Genomic DNA, 25,666 nt, shown 5'->3' on the forward strand with positions numbered 1-25,666 from the left:
TATTCTTAGGAACCAGGATGATTTACCAGCATAGTTAGTTTCAACTGTTACACAAACATTCACACCACACAACCATCCAAACCCATGCCACAGAACTTAGTCAGTCCCAATTCCGACTTCTGGCTTGAAATGGTTTATCTTAAAAAAGAAAGAAATACAGATTAGGTTCTTGCTGAAGATTGGTAATTTCATTAGTAACCATGAAGTGAAGATCATATGCATAGTGGACCCTGACAATTTTGGGACTGGGACCTGCCAATTTAGGGGTCTGGAGGCAACACTGTAGATTGCTTTTGTATTTCAATCATTTGTAATAATTTTTATTCATAAAAACACAAAAAAGTAAACATAATATACAGTGACGTCTAATATTTGCGATATACAAAACTAGTGAATTGTGCTATTCCCAGCTGTTAGAGTATAAAAAAACAAATAATTTAATAAAATATTATAAAATAATATGTCAGTTTTACTTTTTATGCTTCTGTCCCAATTAATATATAACATAGAACAATAAATAACTGGAAAGAGAAAAAAAAGGGGGAATGAAAGGGAATATTTCCAAAAACATTTATATATATCAGCATATACTAAAAACAAGAATACAATACTTATCAGTGTACAATAATACCATGTTGTCACAATCCAAACCGATAATCTCTTAGTGAATCATATCAGTAAACAACCAATAACTCATTTTTGTGCTAATATCTCCATTATTTTAATCTCAACCCCCTGTTTATTCCATAGTGCGAATCGCTGCTTATGATCTCTAAAAAGAAATCCAAGGCTCCCAAATATCGCCTAATTTGGTTAAGGAGTTTTAAGGATAAGTTACTTTATTGTTTATAACAATCCAATTTAATTTAGAGCAGATTGGTTCTAGAGATACGGTAGGCTTTTTCCGGGCTTTCACTAATGCAATCCCCCCCCCCCCCCAAAAGTATAATTTTATTCAAGTTCAGTGTCGATTTTGGGAGGACCAAGTCCACTTTACTAAATAGGGCTGCCTCTAAAGAACTACAAATTTGAAGTTGCAAAATCCGTGAAATCATGTTAAAAACTTTGGCCCCAATTTACTAAAGCTCTCCAATGCTGGAGAGAATACACCTTCACCAGTGAAGCTGGGTGATCCAACAAACCTGGGATGGATCTGGTCCAGGATTCAAAGCATTTGCTAGCAAATAGCAAATGACATTGAAGAAATCTATTCCAGGTTTGCTTGATCACCTAGCTTCACTGGTGAAAGGTTATTCTCTCCAGCCTTGGAGAGCTTTAATAAATCAGGCCCTTTGTCCCAGTATTCCCTGGCAATTGGGCATGACCACCAAATGTGTATCATGGAACCCTTAACAAGGCAACGTCGAAAGCACATTGGAGAAATTGATGGGACACACTTAGCCAGTTTACTTGGTACCAAGTACCATCTGAGCATCATTTTGTAATTAACTTCCACAAGAGCGGATTTCAAGGATACCTTGGATAATGAGTGTGTCATCTCTCCCCACTCCTCTAGTTCCCATGTTTTGCCAATTCAAATTCCCAATCCAGCATATATTTCAATTTGCCAGAGGGGGCCACCAAGGCTGAGTATATAATAGAAATTTGCCCTCTTGTAGAAGATATAGAGGCACAGGTGCTTTCAAATGGAGTGGACTGCATAGGTTTCAGAGCTTGCCTGATTATATTGTTAATAAATTAGTAAAGTCTTTTGCTGGCCAAGTATTCCCAAGTAAGCACCATTTGAATGTCTTACATCGGGAGAGTTCTAAATAGGTATAATCATTTCGGAAGCATATTCATCTTAATGGCAGTAATCCTCCCCAACCATGACGGAGGTGACTGAGACCACCTCTGGAGGTCAGCCAGAAATTTCATAATCCTCTCAGAGGGGTATAAATATACTTGTAAAGATTTCCATAAAAAGATGTCAAATTTATACCTAAATATTGTAAAAATTCATCACCCCAACTAATGTCAAACTGACTTTTAATGGCATTTACGGTTCTTATCTATATATTTATATTGGGAGCTTGGGACTTGATTCTATTCACCTGAAGACCTGAGCATATAGCAAACTTTATCTAGTTGTTTAAAGAGATTAGGCAAAGTGGTAATCAGGGTAGTAATAAACATCAATATGTCATTCGCAAATAATGACGTTACCACACAGGATGTCCTTAATGTTTGATTCAGTACATATTGCTTTCGCTAGTGGTTCTATCACCAAAGCAAACAAAAGGGGGAGAAAGTGGACATCCCTGCCTAGTTCCCCTTTTGAATAAAATGATGTCAGAGAGTAATCCTCCTAAAGATATTTTAGCTTCTGGGGTATCATAAAGGGCCAACAATAAGTTAATAAAGTGCAGGCCAAAATCCATATTTAAGAGGACCTGGAATAAGTATTTCCATGATAAACTGTCAAAAGCTTTTTGGAGGTCGAGTGAAAGCAACATGGCCTGGCGATGTGATCCCCCATCCCAATTAGAGTGTATAACTAATATAAGATCAGTTGCTCTTCTTGTTTGGTCTGGGGCCTGTCTATGTTGCATAAAGCCCACCTGGTCTGGATGAATATAAACCCCCAAGAATAATCCTAATCGCAATGCAAGTATTTTCATCATAATCTTATAAATGCCCTATTGGCATCTCTCAATAGTGGGTGGCCATCTCTCAAAAAATTAAAATAATCCATTAAATGTGATGTCAAGTTATGGCCAAAGGTTTTACAATACATATTGGAAAAGCCATCTAGTCCAGGTGAACTTCCTAATTTAATAAATCTAAAAGCACTATTCAGTTTTTCTAGCATAAAGGGTTTCTCTAGCAATTCTTTGTGTTTAGATTTAGGTTTAGGGAGGTTAAGATCATGAAGAAAAGCCTCTATTCCCTCTCGGGATGTTGAGTTACACATTTGACCATAAAAATCTTCAAAAGTTGCCAATATTTTCTCTGGATTTTAAGATAGGCTACTATCTTTAAGCCTAATTTTAGGGAGTACATAAGTTTTTGGTCTAGGATTGAGTTTATTGACCAAAAGGCTACCTGGTTTATCCCTCCACATGAAACATGTATGTGCCGCCCAGCGTATCGATTTTTCTGCCCTGGATCAAAGAATCAAATTAAGTTCAGTTCACTTAACCTCTAATTGCCTTTTTAACCCAGACAGAAGATTCTTTTTGTGTTGTTTTTGTAGCTCATGGTATTCTTTAAGTTGGTCTTCGATCAATTTATTTAGATTTTTCTTACGAGAGGAGCTTATTTTTAGTTCTCCCCTAATGTATGCCTTGTGAGCTTCCCAATTTATAGCTGGAGAAGTATCACTAGATTTATTAATCTGAAAATAGAGTTGTAACTCTTCTATTTTTCTTTGTATAACTGGCTCTGAGATCAAATTTTCATTGAGTCTTCATCGGAACCCCAATTCAGTCCTACTGAAACCCCTTAAATAAACAGCCAGTGGATCATGATCTGACCAGGGGGTTGACAAAATATGGGCCCCTAAAATACCTGAGAGCATATGGGGTTGAACAAATACATGATCAATACACGAGTATTGATTATGGGCATTTGAAAAATACGTATAGTCCCTGGTGGAAGGATTCATTTCCCTCCAGGAGTCTATAAGGTTGTATTTTCTTAATAAAAGAGAAAGATGATGACTCTTCATTTGGAAGGTCTCTATATTTGCTCAATTTTATTTTATCTAAGATGTGATCCAACGCTAAATTTGTATCCCCCATCAATATACTAGACCCTTGTACTTGAGGCCATGTCTCCCTCAGAGACTACTGATATCAATTGAGTACCCACATAGCCTATTAACAATATAAACCTTCCTCCTGGGTCTCCAACAACTTTTTGAGGAGAGAAGTTCAGGCTTTTTCTAAAGCACAGTAGGACCCCACATTTCTTTTTATTTTAAATTTGCACTGTAAAATATAGGATAGTTTTTATGTAAATATTTAGGAAGTGGTTTGTTGGAAAAATGTGTTTCCTGTAGTGCTAATATATCAACTTTTAATAAATCATAGTAGTGAAATGCTTTAGATCTTTTAATCTGGGAATTAAATCCCTGAATAATATGTAAAAGAATTGGTATTTTAGATGAAGCATTGTGGACACAAAGTGGGTCAATAGACCTCAAACTCTAAAAGAACATGTGCCAGTGTGTATGTATAATTTAAAAGGTAGTCTTCCCAAAAGTTAAATCTTTAAGGAAAACAAAAATATCAAAAAAAATTCAAATAAACAAAAATCAAGAAAACAACAAAAGCTGATAGAATTATTCTGAACTGGGATGCAATACAAATGGATTTTGAATTTCTCGGCCCACCGGGACATACACACGCACCAACGTCACCGGGAACTTCCCCGGTGACTCATCGGATTCAGAAGCAGGAAGAAGAAAGAAGATGGAAATCGTGGCGCTGGACGGCGTGGGATTTCTATGGCCCATGTTTTGCAAATCTTGCCTCAATTCAGTAGTGATGATTGCTGTAGCTTTGTCTAATTCAGTCCTTTTTCAGCTTTCTTCCATAGGGAGCTCTAATGGAGGGCTTGCGGCTAGGGGGTCCTGGGATAGGACACTGAACCTGGACTATTAGGTATTGAGTCTGCATTAATTTGCTGTTGTACACTGTGAGCAGCACTTAATGATGAATCAAAAGAAGGAGGTTGTTGTAAGATATAGGCAGGAGGCATCTGTTCTCCCTGGGGGCTAGCTAGTAGTGATCAAGGTGAGGATTCCTCTCTTCCTGTATCATTAAAGTCCCCATTCCTACCTGCTAGTGATGTCCTCTTTGCCTCCTGAAGTGCAGAGCCTACAGCTGTTTGCTCGTCCTGAGTGGTTGTCATACTGGATGCCGGCCGCAGTGTCTGAGACCGTGGTATACGGTCTTTGTTCTTTGTCCCCGACTTCCCGGTCATAGTTAGCTTGTGCGGGGAGGATCTGTGTGCCTGCTGGTGCCTGTAGCTGCCGATCCGTAGGAGGGTGCCGATCCGATTAGAGGTCGTCCCTCATAGCCGGCGGCACATGCGACCTTCTCTCTGTACATTGCTTTTGTGTATAAGAAATTAGTTCACCTAATAACCATTCTTAGCCAGAGCAGCACAGGTAAATGATCCATATCAAGCACATTTTATTGTTTCCCTATAAACTCCATTGCCTAATACATAAAAGTCCAGTCCCTTCAAACAACATTCAATACCATCTTTGGAATTGCCCTTGACCAAGTTCTTTTGATCTAGTTTATAACCCTGGTAGTGTTAAAACCCTCACCTCTATGGACAACATAAATCCAACATGATCTCAATTTATAGGTTTATGTTACAGAGACATTAGGCAGGAAACCCCAATCTATGTGAACAATTTAAGATCCTGGTTTAGCAATGAAATGTACCCTACTGGCAATCTGTGGAACATAAGTACATTCCTGTTGACAACAGGCAGCTTTGGGCAACATTCTGCTTCTTCTATTGCCAAACTTATAGAAGGATCTGCAGCACTTAACCAACATAGTCCTCTCTTTCACCAGGCAAAGGGAGGTCAATTTTTCATGGAGGTATATCAACTCCCTTCTAAAAATGAGCATAGAATTGTGAAAAGTGGTTTAATCAAATAGAATAGTCTAGGCCAAATTTGACTTTGAGAAAAATTCAACATTTTTTTTAACATAATTTATTTTATAAACATTTTAAACCATACATATTACAATATACTATTTAGAATAAATACAGATTAAAGAAAAAAAACAGATCCAAAAAACATTTAAAAATATAAAATCAACGATTGAAAAAAAAAGAAAACCAATTGTGGCTACATATGCAATTATTAAAAATGAATAAAACAATTTCTGGCAAAAACATACAATATATAACAAAAAGCATACATAATGTATAAATATATACACCATATAAACCAAAACCCACTGGAGGTTAAGAAGAACCAACAAAATTAACCTTTGTGACAGTGTCCCAAAAATGGCAGGGAAAGTGCATTACAGTCTCCAGGGAAATTAAAGTGATTAAGTTTGTATAGGTTTTTGGGAAAAAAACAGGGACTATAGGGCCCTGGAGCCGGCCAAGGGAGTGAAAGGTGGGTTCCTTGGCACAACCCAACCCTGATTTGGGTTATATGCACCTGCACTTAGGTGCAGGGGGAAGATGGAACTGATCAGCAAGAGGCTGAGGAAATTGATCAGAAAGAGGCTGAGAAGGGAGCCAGAGTGGGTATCAGGCTGAGAGAGAGCCAGAGTGGATTCCAGGCTGAGAGAGCCAGAGGGCTCCAGGCTGAGAGAGAGCCAGAGGGTTCCAGGAAAGCCAGCGGCCAAACAATACTACAAAGTTGTGAGTTAACAGTACTGATATAGTGTATGTGTTAAGAAGAGAAGGAACCTAAGTGACGTAGCCAGATGCCCAGCGGGGTTACTGTTTATTGTTTTGTTGTGAAGTGCTGCAGAGTGTGCTGTAACACTTGCCTAAACAAATAAAAACTGCTGTGATTTTGGACTTTTGGAGTCTGCTGCCTCTTATCTACCCTTCACCCCTAAATCATAGTATGTTCCCTACACTTGTTTTCACTTACTGAACATGCCAATAAAGGACTCTCTATATCAACTCTGTCTTTACATGCATTTTACTTTGTATATCCTGACTATGTATGCTTTCTTTCTCAGTGTTCTAATTGTGTGTACAGTGTCTGTCCTCTGATAGTGTATGCTCTAACTATGTGTGCATTGTCTTTTGATTGTGTGTGCTCTACATGTGTGTGCATTGTCTGTCTTCTATGTGTGCTTAGACTTTGCGTGCATTGTTTGTCCTTTCATTATGTATACTCCGACTGTGTGCATTGTCTGTCCTCTGATCGTGTGTGCTGTCAGTGCATTATCTATACCCCACAGGGAAATATAAAAAACACACAAAATTAACCTTATAGATATCAAATCGAGTCCTACATTATAAATATCTGACATAGTCAGGGGTTTGACAAATTCCTACCAGTAGAACCATGTGTGTTCAAATTTTTCATCATGGTCATGGAGACCTGCAGTGAGATCCTCCATGAGCATGATTTCATTCACAATGTTAAACCGTTGTTTTATAGATAGACAGGAGGAGGATTTCCAATTCAGAGAGATATACAATTTGCTGCATTAATGAAGTGTCTAACAACTGAGGTTTTATGAAACTTAAGGGAAAGAGAGCTATGCTGCAACAAAAAAAGGCCGTATCCTCTGGGACTGCATTGTCCATAATTTTCTGTAAGAGGTCTCTCACTGCCATCCAAAATTGGGACAGTATGGGCATGACCAAAAGATGTGGAGCATAGATCCCTCCCCCACATTGCACCGCTAACATCGTTCAGACACCTCAGAAAAATATCTATGTAAGTGAACAGGGGTGTAATACCACCTGGTAAGTATTTTATAATTCGATTCCTGGTACTTACTATTAATCGTGTTATGATGAGCAAGCCATACATTTTTTCGCCTTTTCGGATTCATCCAGCAAAAGCCCCAAATCTTGTTCCCATTGTGTTTTATACAGGGGAGTACAGTCCTCGGGCTGGGCACTGAGAAACCCATATATAGACGAAAGAGAATGTCTCGTGGAATCCAAACCAATGTAGAGGGATTCAAATGGTGTCAAAGGGAGAATACAACTACCGCTTGGGGGTAGGGAATGCAAAAAGTGAGCAAACTGTCTCGCTCTCCAAAAACCCAAAGGCTTGGGCACCCCCAATTCAGCTAATTGATAAACCAAGAGCCAAGATGGCCCTTCCATAAAGTGGGAAACCCTGAAGGTGCCCGAAAGTTTTAGGTGTGTAAAATAGGGATTCCCTCTTCCTGGGATAAATGCTGGGTTGTCCCAAATTGGAAACAATGGTGAAGGAGAGGGAGAGATGTTAAAATGTGAAATTATCTGCCTACACACTCTCCATTTGGGCCTTACCGTGTGATGTTCCTAAGGGCAGATACCTGTGCTGATTCCAACCAAGGAGATATTTGTATATTTTCCTCACATGCAATGTGTTCCAATCCAATCCATTTTTTGAATTGTGGATTCCGCACCCAGTCTACAACCCTGACAAGGTGAGAAGCCAAATAATATTTATTAAAATGTGGGACCCCTAGCCCATCTTCGTCTTTGGCACAGAAGAACAATGTGCGGCTAAGTCTGGGCCTCCTATGTCTCCAAATAAATTGAAACACAATCGCAAGAATCTTATTAAAAAAAGACATAGCAAAACTATTGTAAACTATTGGAAAATGCCTGTTGCACAATGAGGGAATAATATCTTCTTTGTTTCTTGAAGAAACGCCACCTGCATATGCATACCATGATGTCTAGCTAGGAGGGATGTGCAGAATTTTTAACCCCTGTACATTCAGTGTAAGAACCTTAAAAAGTTCCATTTAAAAAGAAAAAAAGCCAGAAAACAAAAAAAAAAAGTCCTAACTCTCAACGTCGGGTGGGATCAACGCCTGGAGAAACCTAAGTGGGGGTAACAAGGAAGACCCATGTCAGGGCTTCCACTCCAACTTTAGAAAAACTATACATTTTGTAGAATAGTGGGACAGGCACATTCAAAACAAAACCGATCACTAGAATTGCTCCCATGTGCCCGCTCCACTACAGAAGCAGCCTTGCAAAAAAAAACAACATTTACCATATCTCCTGAGCATAAAGTACATTTGTATAGCCAAACTAATGAAACATTTTCCAAACAGTTAAAAAATACATTCCAAATAATATAAAGCTGAAGATTAAAAGAAAGCACTAATCCTTTAAAAATAACAAACCATCACATTGCACAGAAAACGTCTAACATTTAAAAATAAGTGTCAGCTAAAGACAAATAAATATTACTTCAGCTGTGGAATCTCACCCAAACCACTTTATCGATGAGGCTGCGGTGGAATGGATCCTCTAGAGCAGGGGGTGTCAAACTCAAATACACAAATTAAACACTAAGACCAAGTCGGGCCAAACTTGAAATTTATTGAAAAAATTGAGAAAGTGTACTACTTCATCCATAACTAACAAAAACAAACCCCTCCACACACATTTTAGGGTTGAAAAGACTAATTTCTATTTATCTATGCAGGCTGTGTGTTGTTCATCCTCTCACATCACAAGTTTGTCTGACATTAAATATTACAAAATATGCAGTCTCTAATGGATTGAAACAAACACAATGCCCCCGGTATTCTGAATCCAGAAATGACCCCAGTTCTTTGTTATCACATCCAGTTTTTATGATACAGGGTACCCTCCATTTTTGTCAAAAAACATACAAATCTTACACACAATGAAAAAAATTTTAAATTAAAAACTTGAATGTACTGTTTATTTAAATTTCTTTTGTTCATACAAATGATTTATTGGCATTTTTTTACAGTAAAACATTTGAAAATAAATCGGGTAAGCGGTTAAGGTAAAAATTTACTCTTATAGCTATCCCTGGAGTGTTCAGTGTTAGAACAATCCCGCCGGATGCCCCAACAATAGTCAGGCATCAATAGTCAGGCAGAAGCTTCAGTATCAGTCATGTAACTTGTGAAATTGGAATAAATTACCAGTTTCCGAATCTGGGATCCATGAAAGATTCCTGCTTTTAATTTTTCAGTACTCGATCCAGGGAAGAATCTACAAATGTATTTGAAGCAAACACTGTCCTTGTTCAGAGCTCTTCCAAATTGCTTCATTAATCCCAGCTTTATGTGTAGTGGAGGGAGAATGATTTTTTTCTTTGTCAGCCATTGGCTTGTTAATGATGCACGTTTTTTATGTTTTCCTTAAACATTTTTTTAAGATCCTTAAACATGGGGTACGTGACTGCAGATCAAATCAATGGTTGACAGAGGAAATTCTGATAACCATTGATTTGATCTGCAGTCACAGACGCATCTTTCCTTGATGAGAGGAATTCTCTTTAGGACCAATCTAATAGCCAATTCAGGCTGGCAGCTCCATTTTTGAAACATTTGGGGTCCTTTGCTTTCTCTATCAGCCAACTTTCCAACATTATACTACAGTGGACTGCCAAACGTTACGATACCCCCGAGGAAGCCTATATCGGGTGAAACACGTTGGGTACTTTCTGGAAGGTTTTTCTACCACAGACCAATGTTGGCTTATTCATGATCAGTTGTTGACTGTATACTGCCACCTTGGGATGGCCTGACTATAAGATCACTTACTATGTTTAAGGATCCTGAATGATTTATATTGTATTTCTGGGAAAGCCATTCATTATTAACACCTAAATTCTGCCTAGTAAGATCCTGCTGTCTTGCCTTTATTTATTTACTTACGTTGATGTTTTCATATTCTTCTTTAAGTTTTGTTGAGCGACCAATTGGAATTGATGCATAGCAGTTGCCATTATGCAGTAAAAGACTTCAAACTTCAAGTGGAACTGTCTATGAAAAGCCGTCAGTCTTCTGCTCGGTATTCTGGTACTCCCATATGGGCTAGTAGTCCAGGGATGTTACAACAGTACACAAAGTCTCCATCTTCACTGAAATATGGTAGGAGTGTTACCTCTCTTGTCCTATAAACTGTTATTTTAACTCTCTCAGACAGTTCTTTTTATTTAAACTGGATGATAAAAGTTCAGATGCTTGTTTTGACAGACTGAGGTCACATAATAAATCATTAAGGTCTATTTGGGAGAACTGCTGGTTTGATTAAACACTTCCTTCATATTCACTTCCACTGCTAACTCCTGGATTACACTCCAAACCCTGTATATCCTCAATGTCGGTTACAGAAATATCAGGGAGTGTACTGAACACCGGTATGGGAACATCAGCACCATGCGGTACAGGTCGTCTTGCTGATTCCAAATCAGGGTACTCCCACTTGTTTTTCTTGTATCGATTGAAACCTTTTACATTCACAGCACATAAATAACAATCAATATGATGATTTTTGGGCTCTCGCCGTACCATAGGTACACCAAATTTCAAACTTTTCAGTTTTCTATTTTTCCACTGACTTAGACACTACACAAGTGTTGCATAACATATGGGGAGCCCAATACATATCTTGGTCCCTCAGTTTAATACCAAAATATGCAAGATATGCTTGTTTCACAAATTTTGTAATGTTTATTCTCTGTTTCTACCGAGAATATTTACCCCATGTAGCAAAGTGCGTAAGTACATACATTGATGATAATATCCTGTGTTAACATTTGTTGTTGGTAAAATCGTCTATTCTGATTCCTGTATCACAAGAACTAAAGCCAATTCAATTAAACTGATGTCATTTCTGAAATCAGCAGACCTTAAATACATTAAAAAATCCTTGGCAAGTGAAAAAATGTTTTTTGTTGAGCTGTGTTATGATTGCTGCAGCCAGACTCATCTATCCTTTCCACCATTCATCTTCTGCTGCATCTCTTTGTAGTTCTTTCATTGGCTTCCATAGAATAGAATCAAATTCAAGCTCCTGTGCTTTGCCTTCAAATCCCTCCACAGTTCTTGTCCCACTTACATTTCTGACCTGATAGAAAAATACTCCCCTAGCCGCTCTCTTTGTTCCCCCAATTACCTACTATTGACTTCCTCACTCATAACCTCATCACACACACAAGGTTTTTGTGTGACAAGCAATAAGTATATTTAGTAGAAAAATGTCATATACAAAGTACACATGATTTTATCACCAACTTATTTACATAGCAGTGGAGGTCATTCCCACAATTATAATGGTGGAGAATGCGACCTTTTTACTAGACAAAGTATTTCTGATATTGTACTTCACAGGGTAGGATTAAACGGTAATCCCGACATAATTCGCTAAAACGACTTTCTCAGGGGATTCCAGGAGAATGATTAAAAGGGCTGTACATGTTGATGCATTGGTACATGGTCCTAGTAAGACTAGCAAAAATAAGTCCTGATCAGAGTCACAAGTGTTTTCAAGGCTGTGATTTACCAGGTACCCTAAACCATATTTGGTGAGAGTGCCCCAAATTGCAAAGATACTGGACCCATGTATATCAACTAGCAGAGGCTCTGCTTAACCCCCCTAGCTTTCTAATTCTGTCAGTTTTTTGATGCAAAAAGTGATCCTATTTTTTTTGCATAGAAATTTTTGTTTATATTGTGGGCCTGTAATTCTTAGGATTAACTCCCAGGTATGCTAATTATATTTATTTAAATCCATCGCATCACCCGGAAGATGTCACACATCTTGCCGGGTGATGCGGTGGGGATGTCCCCGCCCTGCTCACTCTCCTGCTCGCATCACCCGGAGGCTGATCTCCAGGTGATGCGAGCAGCTGCAGTAGATTCCGGGGGGTGATGCTAGCAGGAAATCACCACTGGCATCACCCCCAGAATTTACTATTGGTGATGGCATCTGCAGTTAGATGCAATGCACCATGCAGAAATCCTGCATGGTGCATCGCATCTAACTGCAGATGCGTGCAGCGGGGTGGCGGGGACCTGGGCAGGGTTTAAAAGCGCATTACTCTGTAATCTGCTTGTAAAATTTCGGCCTGGTCACTCCCCCCGACGGAGAGACGCCCCGGCATCACAGCGGGATTGTTTGATCGCCGCTGGAGTGCGGGGCTAAGGTAAGGGGGACCCCCAAAGTTACCCCGAGTGTGACTCGGGGTTACCACTTTTTGCCTAGTTTTCCCACCGAGAGTCACAATCGGGATTACCCCTAGGAGGGTTAATCTAAAACCCGAAGTGTGCACCACAGTACAACTCTGTTTATTAACACACCTATTATGGCAGCTAAGATTGTAATAGCGAGAGCTTGGTGGTCAAGTCAAACAAAAGATGTCATGGTTCCTTGTAAATGAAAAAATGAGGGCTATACCTACTGATTCCATGCCACACTTTTAAAATATGTGATCATCCTAGATCCAATATTATATTCTGCTGGGGTGGGATCGTACAAGTCTAATGCTTTAAAGCCTTTAAAGGAGAAAAAAAAACAAGTCTACGGGTACACTAAATTCATTAAACGCGATGACCTGTCCAATCCCTCCTCCCCATCCCCCTCCCCTAACTGTACCCCTCTATGGGTTTTTCTTTCTTTCTTTTCTTCTTCTTCTCTTCTGTCATGGTTACGTACTGATTTTAACTGCATTCCTATAAGAACTCAGGGTTACTCGCCATGGCTGACCCTTTATGCGCAGGGTGGGAGAGAAGTCAACTCTACGAGGGGATATCCCCCCTATTCAAGGGGATTTATCTATCAAGGGCAGCCACTTGTTTTCCTGGTTATTTTGACAAGATTGTCTGCTGTATTTGCCACACTGTTTGCTTTATGTCGAAGCTTCACCTTGATGTACAATTGTTCCATTTTTTTCATTTTTTCTTTCTCATTTATTTATTCTCTTTGAAATGCAAGGTTGGAATGTAATGTTTTGAATTTGTATACTTTTTCTTGTAAAACTTGAATGAAAATTTATTGAAAAAAAAAAGGGCTGTACATAGAAATAACGTGTAAGTCTATTATAATTGGTATATGTTAGAATAGAGCATAGTAGTTCAGTAAATATGTATCAGCAAATCAAAAATATGTCATATTAAATTATTTAAGTTTGTACAGTACATGTTTATCTCACGTTAGGAAAAGGTTGGTTGATGAAGTGGGGTGATTTAAAAATTATTTTACGTCATACGTATGGTAGTGTCAAGTAAAATCTGTCAAGGTGCAAAAGTGTCTTTGTTAATTAAAGTTCTAAAAAGATAACTATCTATATACAGGTGGTGTCTGAGTAAGGACATCCAACATACAGCGACTCCTAGATATAAATAGGGCTTCCCTGCTCCTTCGTGTGCAGGACAGAGGCTTGGAGGGGGGTGGTTTGCATGACTTGCAGAAGAAATCTTTTCCTAAACACAACTGTTGTTGTGGGTGATCTTCGGAGTGGATCTGATCTGTAACACCTTGTAACTCTTTAATGACCAAGACAAACTCTGCAGTTGTTTCTTTTTGCATATCAAAGCACAGTTTGATCCAGAAGGTAATGAATCTGAAGGCTCCATAAAGTTTTTTTTTTTTGCTTTGTTAGCTCACAGTGGGGATTTTATACAGTAACTGACACCACGCTGCCTAACAATATGTTAAGACAAACACCTAATTACATTTTTTAAAATAATGTACCTGTTCTGACTTACATACAAATTCAACTTAAGAACAAACCTAGAGTCCCTATCTCGTATGCAACCCGGGGACTACCTGTAGTAAATACATAGATAAAAAGTGAAAAAAAATGTAACTTACTTTCAACAAGTTGAGAGCATACTGACAGGGATTTTACAGGTATGAAATTGTGTCTAGATTCATAGGTAATCTCTAGGAGAGAAGAAGGGGGTTATTTTTTATTTTTTTTATAATAACATGGAGTAGTTATTTATTGATTTATAGTTATAATACATTTTTTTTTTAAGTTCTTATAAGTGTTTGTCCAAAATCCATATGCAAGTTGAAACTAGAAATACTATCCAAATTGCAGACAAAAAGGTGAGATAGGATATAAGTCAATAAACAGTGCTCAGCAACATAGTAACGTATTAAAGTCAGCACATACCTGAATGATGTGAAGAATAGCATAAAAGTGACCGCTAATGCAGAGTTTTGCAAACGGAGCTGCTGCAGAGTCAATTTAGCAAGGGCTGGGAATGAAATGTTCCTGCCCTTTAATGGCTGATTGGATAGCGTCTCTCTGGGTTGGGGTGCATGTGTAATGGTAAATTAGGGTTCACTTCCGCCCTCACATGCATGTAGGAGCGGGTGGGGAACTGACTTGCGTGCATGTTGCCCTATTGAGCCACCCATATGCAGATAATGGTTGACTCAATGGTCCGTTAATTAAAAAAAAAAACTAAAATTAAAAAAAAAAATTTCTCTCCTAGAGATAACCTATGAACCTAGACACAATTTCATACCCGTAAAATCTGTGTCAGTATGCTCTTAACTTGTTGTAAGTAAATTTTTTTTTTAACTTTTTTAGCTGTTAATTTACTATATAGATAGTTATCTTATTAAAACTTTAATTAACAAAGACACTTATGCACCTTGACAGATTTTACTTGACACTACCAAATGTATGACAAAAAATTATTTTGGAATCACCCCACCTTACCAACCAACCATTTCCTAACCTGAGATAAACACTTACTGTACAAACTCAAATAATTTAATATGACATATTTTTGATTTGCTGATACATGTTTATTAAATACAAAAATCTTTGATTTATATACAAATAAAGTACTACTCAATAATCCACAAGTGTTTTCGAAATGAGTACTATTGATATATGTCAGGGGTGTCCAAACTTATTGCAAAGAGGGCCAGATTTGGTGGGGTGAAAATGTGCGAGGGGCCAACCATTCAGCCTGACATTCTTTGAATAATTAACGTGCATTGGCAAGCTTGGCTACTCTTCTGCCAAGCACCATAATAATTTTATTAATTTCTTTGTGTGTTACTATCAATATATATATATGTGTGTATGTATGTATGTATATATATATATATATATATATATATATATATACATGATTATGTTGCCAAGTAAGTATCAGTTGTAAAATTCAACAATACTAGTAACATTGAATTTTTTTAATATATTAAAAACAAGAGATAATACAGCACGAAACGCAGGGAGGATTATTCATGCATATGTGGTTTGCATGTCTTGCTGTATTATCGCTTGTTTTTAACATTTATAATAAAAAATGTCAATGTTACTGGTTTTGTTGAAATTTACAATTGTTAGTTACTCGGCAACATAATCATGTGTATATATATACTGCCTTTAAAGTCCCTCATTTTTCCTTATTCTACTATTAGTTAATTTTAGAATGTGGCAGGTAAAATTTTACTGAATTCAATGTGGAAGATTCCAGGTTTGTTTCTCCTTTGTGTTTTACACCGCATAATTGGGGGGGCTGTGTGTTTTTCCTCTTTGTGTTTTACACCGCTTGGTTGGGGGGTGTGTGCTGTGTTGTGTGCTGTGCGCTGTGTCCTTTGTGCCGTTTGCTGTGCTGTGTGCTCTGTGCTGTGTGCTCTGTGCTGTGTGTTGTGTGCTGTGTTGTGTGCTCTGTGCTGTGTGCTCTTTGCTGTGCTGTGTGCTCTGTGTTGTGTTGTTCTGTGTGCTCTGTGCAGGGAATCGCCTACGTTTGTAGGGGGCATGTGCTGTGAGGGACCCGCACGGACCATGCCCACTCAGATTTAAAGAAAGTTCTCTGCACAGAGCCCACACTGACACTTGACCACACAGTACACGCCCGCTACAAACATAGGGGATTCCCTGAGCACACACGGACGCATATTATTGATTTGATGACAGGATGCAGGCCGATGAACACTGGTCGGAATTGGCCTGCGGGACGGACTTTGGATATACCTGATATATGTTTTACTCTGAGTATTTTGAGCTTCAACTATGCTTTATTCTAACATATACCAAGTATAGTAGTATACCTACTTTTATTTTGTGAGTCATGCCATGTTGTAATGACCTGTGACTTGAAACCTCGCCTTGTTAGAAGAGTTTGGCTGTTCTTCACCTGTTTTTGCCTAGCTTGATGACTGGTAAAATATACATATGAATGATTGTCATTAACACCTGTGTTGTATATTTGAATAATCATACCCCTGACTATAATCCTACAAAATGTCTTATTTTGTGCAAGCGTACCTGTAGGAATTGATGCTGTTTTAAAGGCAAAGGCACACTTAATATTTATTTGATTTAGATTTTTCTTTTGTTAGCTCATTTTGCATTTTGTAAATAGATTAAAATAAACAATTAGAAATTTTTTTTATGAAGCATACTTACTTTACAGGAATTGACGCAACCTGACACATTTCACACAAACATCTGCTTTATCAGAATTTAAGAGGCTTTGACAATTTGCATGCTAAATACCACATCCTTTCTAACCACCATAAAAAGTACCTCTCATTTAGAAAACGGTATAAATTATGCTTTTTAAAGTTAATAAATAAACTTTGTTATGATTTATTTTTTACTTTTGTAATCATGTTATATCAGTAAAGGTCCTCCAATTACCTTGTTTTAGAGATTACTAGTATGTCATTAAATGGCGGAAACACAGTTTACATTCATGAAACTACAATTACAAGTACAATAGCATTCTGCAGTAATGCCACTATCTTGTGGTAGCTGACAAAATTACACTGTGTAATCTAATAGATGCAGCTAGGACAACGCCAGAACAAAGTGGCACCTTGTGATGACAGATGGAAACCAGTACTGACAGAGGGGTCACAATAAATAATTACCCTAGAAAACCTTCATCTGTGTGTGTTTTAGTGGCACCATGGGTTTTCCAGGAGCATGTGTAGCAATTTAAATCTGACCTTATATTCCTGTATTTTACATCCTAACCACTCTGAATGCAAGGAGGTATCTATTTGCCTCAAAGGCTGGTGATATAAACAACAGAACACAAAATGCTTTTTTAGATTTTTACATTTTTTTTTGTAACTATTTTGTTAAATCTGGAAAAATGTTAACCATTCACTTTCTCCCTTTGTCTCTTGATTTATATTTTAGATTTCCATCAGGTCATTTTGGCACCCTCACCGGCCTGCAATCCCTACTCAGTGCTGTATTTGCTTTACTACAAGAGCCTCTGTACCGAGTTGTGCTTGGACCCCTCAATGGGGATGGATTTTGGGTAGGGTTTGACAAATATAATAGTGTGAATGTATGCTTTGATTACATATGATAGATCAACTGTCAAAATCTAGTCAACTGACATTCTGAATAACAATGATAGTGTGTTATCCACCCTTTTTGACATATCCAGGCCACATCCCTAAAACAACAGGATATACAGTTAGGTCCATAAATATTTGGACAGAGACAACTTTTTTCTAATTTTGGTTCTGTACATTACCACAATTAATTTTAAATGAAACAACTCTGATGCGGTTGAACTGCAGACTTTCAGCTTTAATTCAGTGGGTTGAAAAAAAAAAGATTGCATAAAAACATGCAACATGCGGTCAAAGGAGTTCTATATGCAGGTGAAACAAGCCATCCTTAAGCTGTAAAAACAGAAAAAACCCATCCGAGAAATCGCTACAATATTAGGAGTGGCAAAATCTACAGTTTGGTACCTCATGAGAAAGAAACAAGCACTGGTGAGCTCAGCAATGCCAAAAGAGCTGGACGACCACAGAAGACAACAGTGGTGGTTGATCGCAGAATATTTTCCATTGTGAAGAGAAACCCCTTCACAACAGCCAACCAAGTGAACAATACTCTCCAGGAGGTAGGCATACAGATATCCAAGTCTACCATAAAGAGAAGACTGCATGAAAGTAAATACAGAGGATCCACTGCAAGGTGCAAGCCACTCATAAGCCTCATGAATAGAAAGGCTAGATTGGACTTTTCCCAAAAACATCTAAAAAGGCCAGCACTGTTCTGGAAAAACATTCTTTGGACAGATGAAACCAAGATCAACCTTTACCAGAATGATGGCAAGAAAAAAGTATGGCGAAGGCGTGGAACAACCTATGATCCAAAGCATACCACATCATCTGTAAAACATGGCGGATGGCTTGGGCGTGCATGGCTGCCAGTGGCACTGGGACACTAGTGTTTATTGATGATGTGACACATGACAGAAGCAGCCAAATGAATTCTGAGTTGTTCAGAGACATATTGTCTGCTCATATCCAGCTAAATGGAGTCAAATTGATTAGGAGACGTTTCATAATACAGATGGACAATGACTAGGGATGATCGAACACCTAGAAGTTTGGGTTCGCCGGGTTCGGCCAAACTTCGGCTCAAAGTTCAGGTTCGGGACTCGAACTTGACCTTGAACCCGAACCCCATTGAAGTCTATGGGGACCGGAACTTGGGGCCACTAAAATGCCTGTAAAATAGTCATCGTAAGGGCTAGAGGGCTGCAAAAGGAAGCAAAATGGGGGTAAGAGCAGGACAATTGCCCTGAAAACAAATGTGGATAAGGAAATGAGATAAAATAACATAGAATTGAAAAAAAATAAAAAAAATACTAATCTTGAACTAGGAGGCGGAGGTCAAAGTGGAGTATGAGGTTGAGGAGGCGGTGGACGTGGCAGTGTAGGTAGAAGCGGTGGTGGTGGAGGAGGTAGCCAACACTGTTTTTGTTGTTTTTTTATTTTTTTTTCCTTTATTTTTTATTTATTTATTTTTTTTTATAAATTTTGGAAGACCCAAAAACATTGGGAAATAGGAGAATGCAAAGAGAAAGTGCACTGGACTATAACAATGGCTGGATGAGGCCGGTATACTTGTCTATTCAGCACAAGGTACGGACAAGTCCTGTGGGATCCATGCCTGGTTCATTTTAATGAACATGAGCTTGTCCACATTGGCTGTGGACAGGCGGCTGCGCTTGTCTGTGATTACCCCCCCCCCGCCATGCTAAACACACGTTCCCACAATACACTGGCCTCCAGGCAGGCCAGCACTTCCAAGGCGTAAAGGGCAAGCTCAGGTCATGTGCCCAATTTGTATTCCGGTCTACAAAATAATGCTGAACGTTCTGACGCCTACGTGCACCTGAGGAAGGTGTTTCATTTGGGCGTGTAGCTGTCAAAGATCGACCACGTCCTCTCCCTTCAACAGCAGCACCACGACCATGGCCACGTCCCTTATTTGATGCTCTCCTCATTCTTTGAGGTCACCCACCGAACTAACAGACGGATTAACTATATTAATTTCCCTGTCACGTATGCAGTGCAGGTGTACCTCACACAAAGATTGGGTATATGTCACCCACCTAACAGACCGATTAACTATATTTATTTCCCTGTCAGGTATGCAGTGCAGGTGTACCTCACAACAATAATTGGAATATGTCACCCACCAATCTAACAGATGGATTAACTAAATTAATTTCTCTGTCACGTATGCAGTGCAGGTGTACATCAAGAATGGGAATATGTCACCCACCAAACTAACAGACGGATTAACTATATTATTTCCCTGTCACATATGCAGTGCAGGTGTACCTCACACACAAAATGGGAATATGTCACCCATCGAACTAACAGACAGATTAACTAATATATTTTTGTGTTGGGTACAAAGATGGTGGATTGCACCCACCAAAAATTGCTACAGAAATATAATTAATCTGGCTGTTAATTCTGTGGGTGACCTACACAGAATTAACAGCCAGATTAATTAATATATTTCTGTGTCAGGGGTGCAAAGATGGTGCATTGCACCCACAAGAAATCGCTATAGGTCACCCACAGAATTAACAGCCAGATTATTTATTATATTTCTGTGTCAGGGGTGCATAGATGGTGCATTGCACCCACAAAAGATCGCTATAGGTCACCCACAGAATTAACAGCTAGATTAATTATTATATTTCTTTGTCAGGGGTGCAAAGCTGGTGTATAGCACCCACAAAAAAATTCACTATAGGTCACCAACAGAACAAATAGCCAGATGAGATTCCTAACACTGTCCCTCACTTCAGCTGTCTGCTTCCTGTCCCTGCACTACTCAGAGCTGATGGGTGGTGCTACACGTGATCCAGCTTTTATAGAGGCTGGGTCACATGATGCACTGGCCAATTACAGCCATGCCATTACTAGGCTTGTGTGTGATGGCTTTTAAGTGCCCACAGCCTAAAAGCTTGTGGATTGGCTGCCCTTTTATTATTATTATTATTATTATTAAACAGGATTTATATAGCGCCAACATATTACGCAGCGCTGTACATTAAATAGGGATTGCAAATGACAGACTAATACAGACAGTGATACAGGAGGAGAGGACCCTGACCCGAAGAGCTTACAATCTAGTAGGTGGGGGAATTTCACACACAAAGGATGTGAGATATGTAGTGTGGGAAGTAGTGATGGTTTCAAATGACAGAAGAAGCCGGGTAGGCAAGTTTGAAAAAATGGGTTTTGAGCACTCTTTTAAATGAGCAGAAAGTAGGAGCAAGCCGAATAGGATGAGGAAGACCATTCCAGAGAGTTGGAGCAGCTCTAGAAAAGTCTTGTATCCGTGCGTGTGATGAGGTTATGAGTGAGGAAGTCATTAGTAGGTCATTGGAGGAGCGGAGAGAGCGGCAGGGGGAGTATTTTTTAACCATGTCAGAGATGTAAGTGGGACAATAACTGTGTAGGGATTTGAAGGCAAAGCACAGGAGCTTAAATTTGATTCTAAGGTGAAAAGGAAGCCAATGGACAGAACTACAAAGAGATGTAGCGGAAGAGGAGCGGAGCGAAGGATGGATGAGTCTGGCTGCAGCATTCATAATAGATTGTAGAGGGGAGAGTCGGGTTAGTGGAATACGAGCGAGAAGGATGTTACAGTAGTCCAGACGAGAAATGATAAGAGCATGTACAAGGAGTTTGGTGGTCTCAGGGGACAGGTAGGGGCGGATTTTGGAGATGTTGCGTAGGTGAAAGTGACAGGACCTGGAAATGTTCTGAATATGGGGGGTGAATGAGAGGGCCGAGTCAAAGGTGACACCAAGACAACGTGCCTGAGGGGAGGACCGAATAACAGTGTTGTTAACAGTTAGATATATGTCAGGGGGGGATTTGGAATTTGAGGGGGGGATGATGATGAGTTCTGTTTTATCCAGGTTGAGTTTCAGGAATCGGTCAGACATCCATGATGAGATGGCCGACAGGCAGCATGAGACCTTATCCAGGACTGAGGGAGACAGGTCAGGGGTGGACAGATAAATTTGGGTGTCATCAGCAGTGCCCTGCAACCTTTCAACAAGCTTTAATAAATGCCTGAACACCGAACTCGAACCCAAACTTTAGCATTTCACTTGTTAAAGACTAAACTTAGAACAGAAAGGCCCACAAACAGCAACTGAAAGCCGCTGCAGTAAAGGCCTAGCAGAGCATTAAAAAGGAGGAAACCCAGCATCTGGTAATGTCCATGAGTTTAAGACTACAGGCTGTCATTGCCAGCAAAGGGTTTTCAACCAAGTGTTGGAAATGAACATTTTCATTTCAGCTTTTTAATTTGTCCAATTACTTTTAAGCCCCTGAAATGAAGTGATTGTGTTAAAAAAGACTTTAGTTCCTTACATTTTTATGCAATCTTTTTGTTCAACCCACTGAATTAAAGCAGAAAGTCTGTAGTTCAACTGCATTTGAGTTGTTTCATTTAAAATTAATTGTGGTATTGTACAGAACCAAAATTAGAAAAAAAATTGTCTCTGTATAAATATTTATGGACCTAACTGTACAAAATCAAATAAGATTTCATTTACAATTGGGACTTAAGAGGCCAAATGGTTTTACGTTCACAAATATTTGCTAATTATAAAATATTATGCTTTAATAAATACCAATAAAATTACTGACAATTAAAACATAGTTATTTCAGCAGCTCTGCTCAGCCTGACCTCACTTTCATTCAAACAGTACTTACATCACAGTGCTTACATCAAACATGGATGGAAAACCTTAGTTAAATCTAGATGTGATTAGGCAGACTGTTAGTTTATACATCAAAATAAAAAAAGATTTAATTTACAATTGGGACTTTGGAGGCCAAATAAATTTATGTTCACAAATATTTTGCTGATTTTAAAATATTATGCTTTATTAAATACCAATAAAATTACTGACAATTAAAACTTATTAAAAAAACATGCAAACCAAACACCATACAAGATGTTCCTGTTAGGGTCATCCTCAAGATGGGTGCCCCCTGTGGATACTGATGCGTTTCACGGGTCAATTCCGCTTCTTAAGGAAACAGAACAGGAACATCTTCAAAGATTTGTTTGGACAGCATGAAAGAAGCATTATGAGAAAGAGTGTCAGCACAATTGAAACCTAGGTGAAGACTGTATTGGAGAAATGTACATATACCTCAAAAAAAAAATAGATAAATGAATTCACACGGAACATTCAGAAGAATGACAATTTAAAATAATTGTCCAATAGCTGAGGAATATTCCAAGTGCTGCTGTTCTCACCACCCAGTGTGGGTGGAATCCCACATACTACAAACCTCAGGAAGGCAAGAAAAAAAACCCTGGTACAATTTGCTTCAACAGGAGAAAAAAATTCCTTCCTGACTCCGTGAGGCAATCGGATGTTCTCTGGATCAACAGTCACTGGTATTTTTTACTTTAAAGCTTTAATACCCAGTTATAATATGTGCTTCTAAAAAAGCATCCAGCTTTTTCCTAAACCAATCTATAGCAGTTGCTGACACTACTTTCTGAGGGAGCCGATTCCACATTTTCACAAACCTTACAGTGAAGAATCCTTTCCTTATCCGGAGCCTAAACTTCTTTTCCTCCAGACGCAAAGAGTTTCCTCTTGTTCTTTGTGATCTTACAGTGAATAATGGGGAAGAAAGTTTTCTTTATGGACCGTTTATATATTTATACAGGGTGATCATACCCCCCCTTAAATGTCTCTTCTCAAGGGAGAATAGATTCAGTTCAGCTAATCCCTCCTCATAGCTGAGGTCCTCCATTCTTTTTATTAATTTAGTTGCCCTCTCTCCAATGCCACAATGTTCTTTTTGTGAACTGGTACCCGAAATTGGACTGAATATTCCAGATGTGGTCTGACCAATGCTTTGTACAGGGGTAGGATTATGTCTCCATCCCAACAGTCTTTTCCTCTTTTAATACAAGAAAGTACTTTGCTACCTTTAGATATTGCAGCTTGGCATTGCATGCTGTTATTATGTCAATGATCTACCAGAACCTCCAGATCCTTTTCCGTTTCTGACTCCCCCAAATGTATTCCCCCTAGACAGTATGAAGCATGCATGTTGTTATTTACATTTATCTATATTAACCACCTGAGCGTTACACTGAGGTCTAGATTTCTGTACCAAAAGTGATCCACTGTTTTTCATGAAAATTTTTTTTAAATGGTAGACCTGTAACTTACAGAAATATGTACGAACAAGGGTTCTAGTAGATATTATGAATATAAAAAGTATAGGACGCACTAACTTTTCCTCCCCAGTTTTGGGGAAGAAAAAGTGTGTCTTATACGGCAAAAAATACGGTAGTTTCACATAGGATGAGAGAAAGAGCCGCAGCTTCCCATCCAAAGAGCCGCATGCGGCTCGGGAGCCGCAGGTTGCCGACCCCCGCCTTAGACCATTCAGAGTATGAATCATTAATTACAACTTTCTGGATGCGGTCTTTGGGCCAGTTCTCTATCCATTTACAGACTGACTTTTCTAAACCTATTGACCCTAACTTGCATATTAACCGTCTGTGGGGTACAGTGTCAAATGCTTACTGCTACTCCACTATCTACCTGTTTACTTACTTCCTCATAAAAAGAGAGTAAATTTGTTTGACAACTTCTGTCTTTCTTAAAGCCATGCTGACTATCACGTATAATAATATTTTCTAGCAGAAACTCCTCCATGTAATTCTTTATCAAACTCTCTAGGACCTTTCCAACTATGGACACTAAACTAACTGGTCTGTAATTACCTGGTAATGACTTTGCTCCCTTTTTGAATATAGGGACCACATTGGCCTTATACCAATCCAAAAGTACCTTGCCAGTGACTAAAGAGTCTCTCAAAATTAGAATAATGGCTTTTAAATACCCTAGCTCAGCTCTTTGAGGACACGTGGATCTAAACCATCAGGTCCTGGTGCTTTGTCAACCTTAATTTTTCCAAATCATATTCTGAGTCATTGTGACTCATTTCTGACTCAACTCTGAGCCATTGTGACTCATTTAAGGCAGTGACGTTGCTATTATGAATTTGGACTTGAGCTCTGCCATTTTCTTTTGAGTACACAGAGCTAAAAAAAAGCGTTTAGTAAATCTCCCTTGTCTTTATCCCCAGTTACCAACCCAGTGACATCCTTAAAGGGGCCTACATGCTCAGATCTGATTTTTTTGCTAATAATATATTTTTAAAAAATGTAGGGTTTGCCTTAATTTCCTTTGCAATCTGTCTTTCATTTTGAATTTTTTTTTTTACATTTTATCTCCTTTTTACGTTTTTTTGTTATTTTCTTTATAGTTTTCAAATGATGAAGGTGATCCTTCATTTTTGTTATTTTTGAATGGCCTTTTCTTGTTCCTTATGGCTTTTTTACATCAGCTGTGAGCCATATAGGTTTTAATTTTAGCCTCTTAAACCTATTACCCATTGGAATATATTTTTCATTGTGCTTTTGTAGAACAGACTTGAAACATTCCCATTTCTGTTCTGTGTTCTTTGAGGACAATATTGTCTCCCAGTCCACGTCATAGAGAGCCGCCCTAATAATGGAAAATTTGCTCTCTTAATATTAAATGTTTTTATCTTTCCTGTTTTTGCTTCCTGTTTACAACTTACATTAAATGAAATCATATTACGGTCCCTGCTACCCAGATTCTCTTTTATATGCACATTTGTTTGCACATTTTTTATAAGCTCTACATTGTTAGAAAGAACTAGGTCCAGCAGAGTATCATTTCTAGTTGGGCCTTCTATAAACTGTATCTTGTATCCATAAAATTATCTTGTATTAAATTCACAAATTCCCCCCCTTTTGCTGTTCCTGTAGTGCGATTACTCCAGTCAATGTCAGGGTAGTTGAAATCTCCCATGATTAAAACACTTCCACATTTTACTGCTTTTTCTATCTGTGCTAGAAGTTGATTTTCTATTTCTTCCTTA

At 38.7% G+C, this 25,666-nt stretch overlaps 1 protein-coding gene across 1 annotated transcript in view; it reads left to right on the top strand.

The window, feature by feature from the left end:
• Positions 1–25,666, top strand: part of SLC43A1 (solute carrier family 43 member 1) — a 202,173-nt gene that overhangs the window by 154,530 nt on the left and 21,977 nt on the right. The window contains exon 14 of the mRNA XM_072424203.1: positions 17,567–17,690. Within this exon, the coding sequence (XP_072280304.1) occupies positions 17,567–17,690 (124 nt within the window). The remainder of the gene's footprint in view (positions 1–17,566; positions 17,691–25,666) is intronic.

This window comes from Pyxicephalus adspersus, chromosome 10, assembly GCF_032062135.1.
Source record: "Pyxicephalus adspersus chromosome 10, UCB_Pads_2.0, whole genome shotgun sequence".
NCBI classification, from domain to species: Eukaryota; Metazoa; Chordata; class Amphibia; order Anura; family Pyxicephalidae; genus Pyxicephalus; species Pyxicephalus adspersus.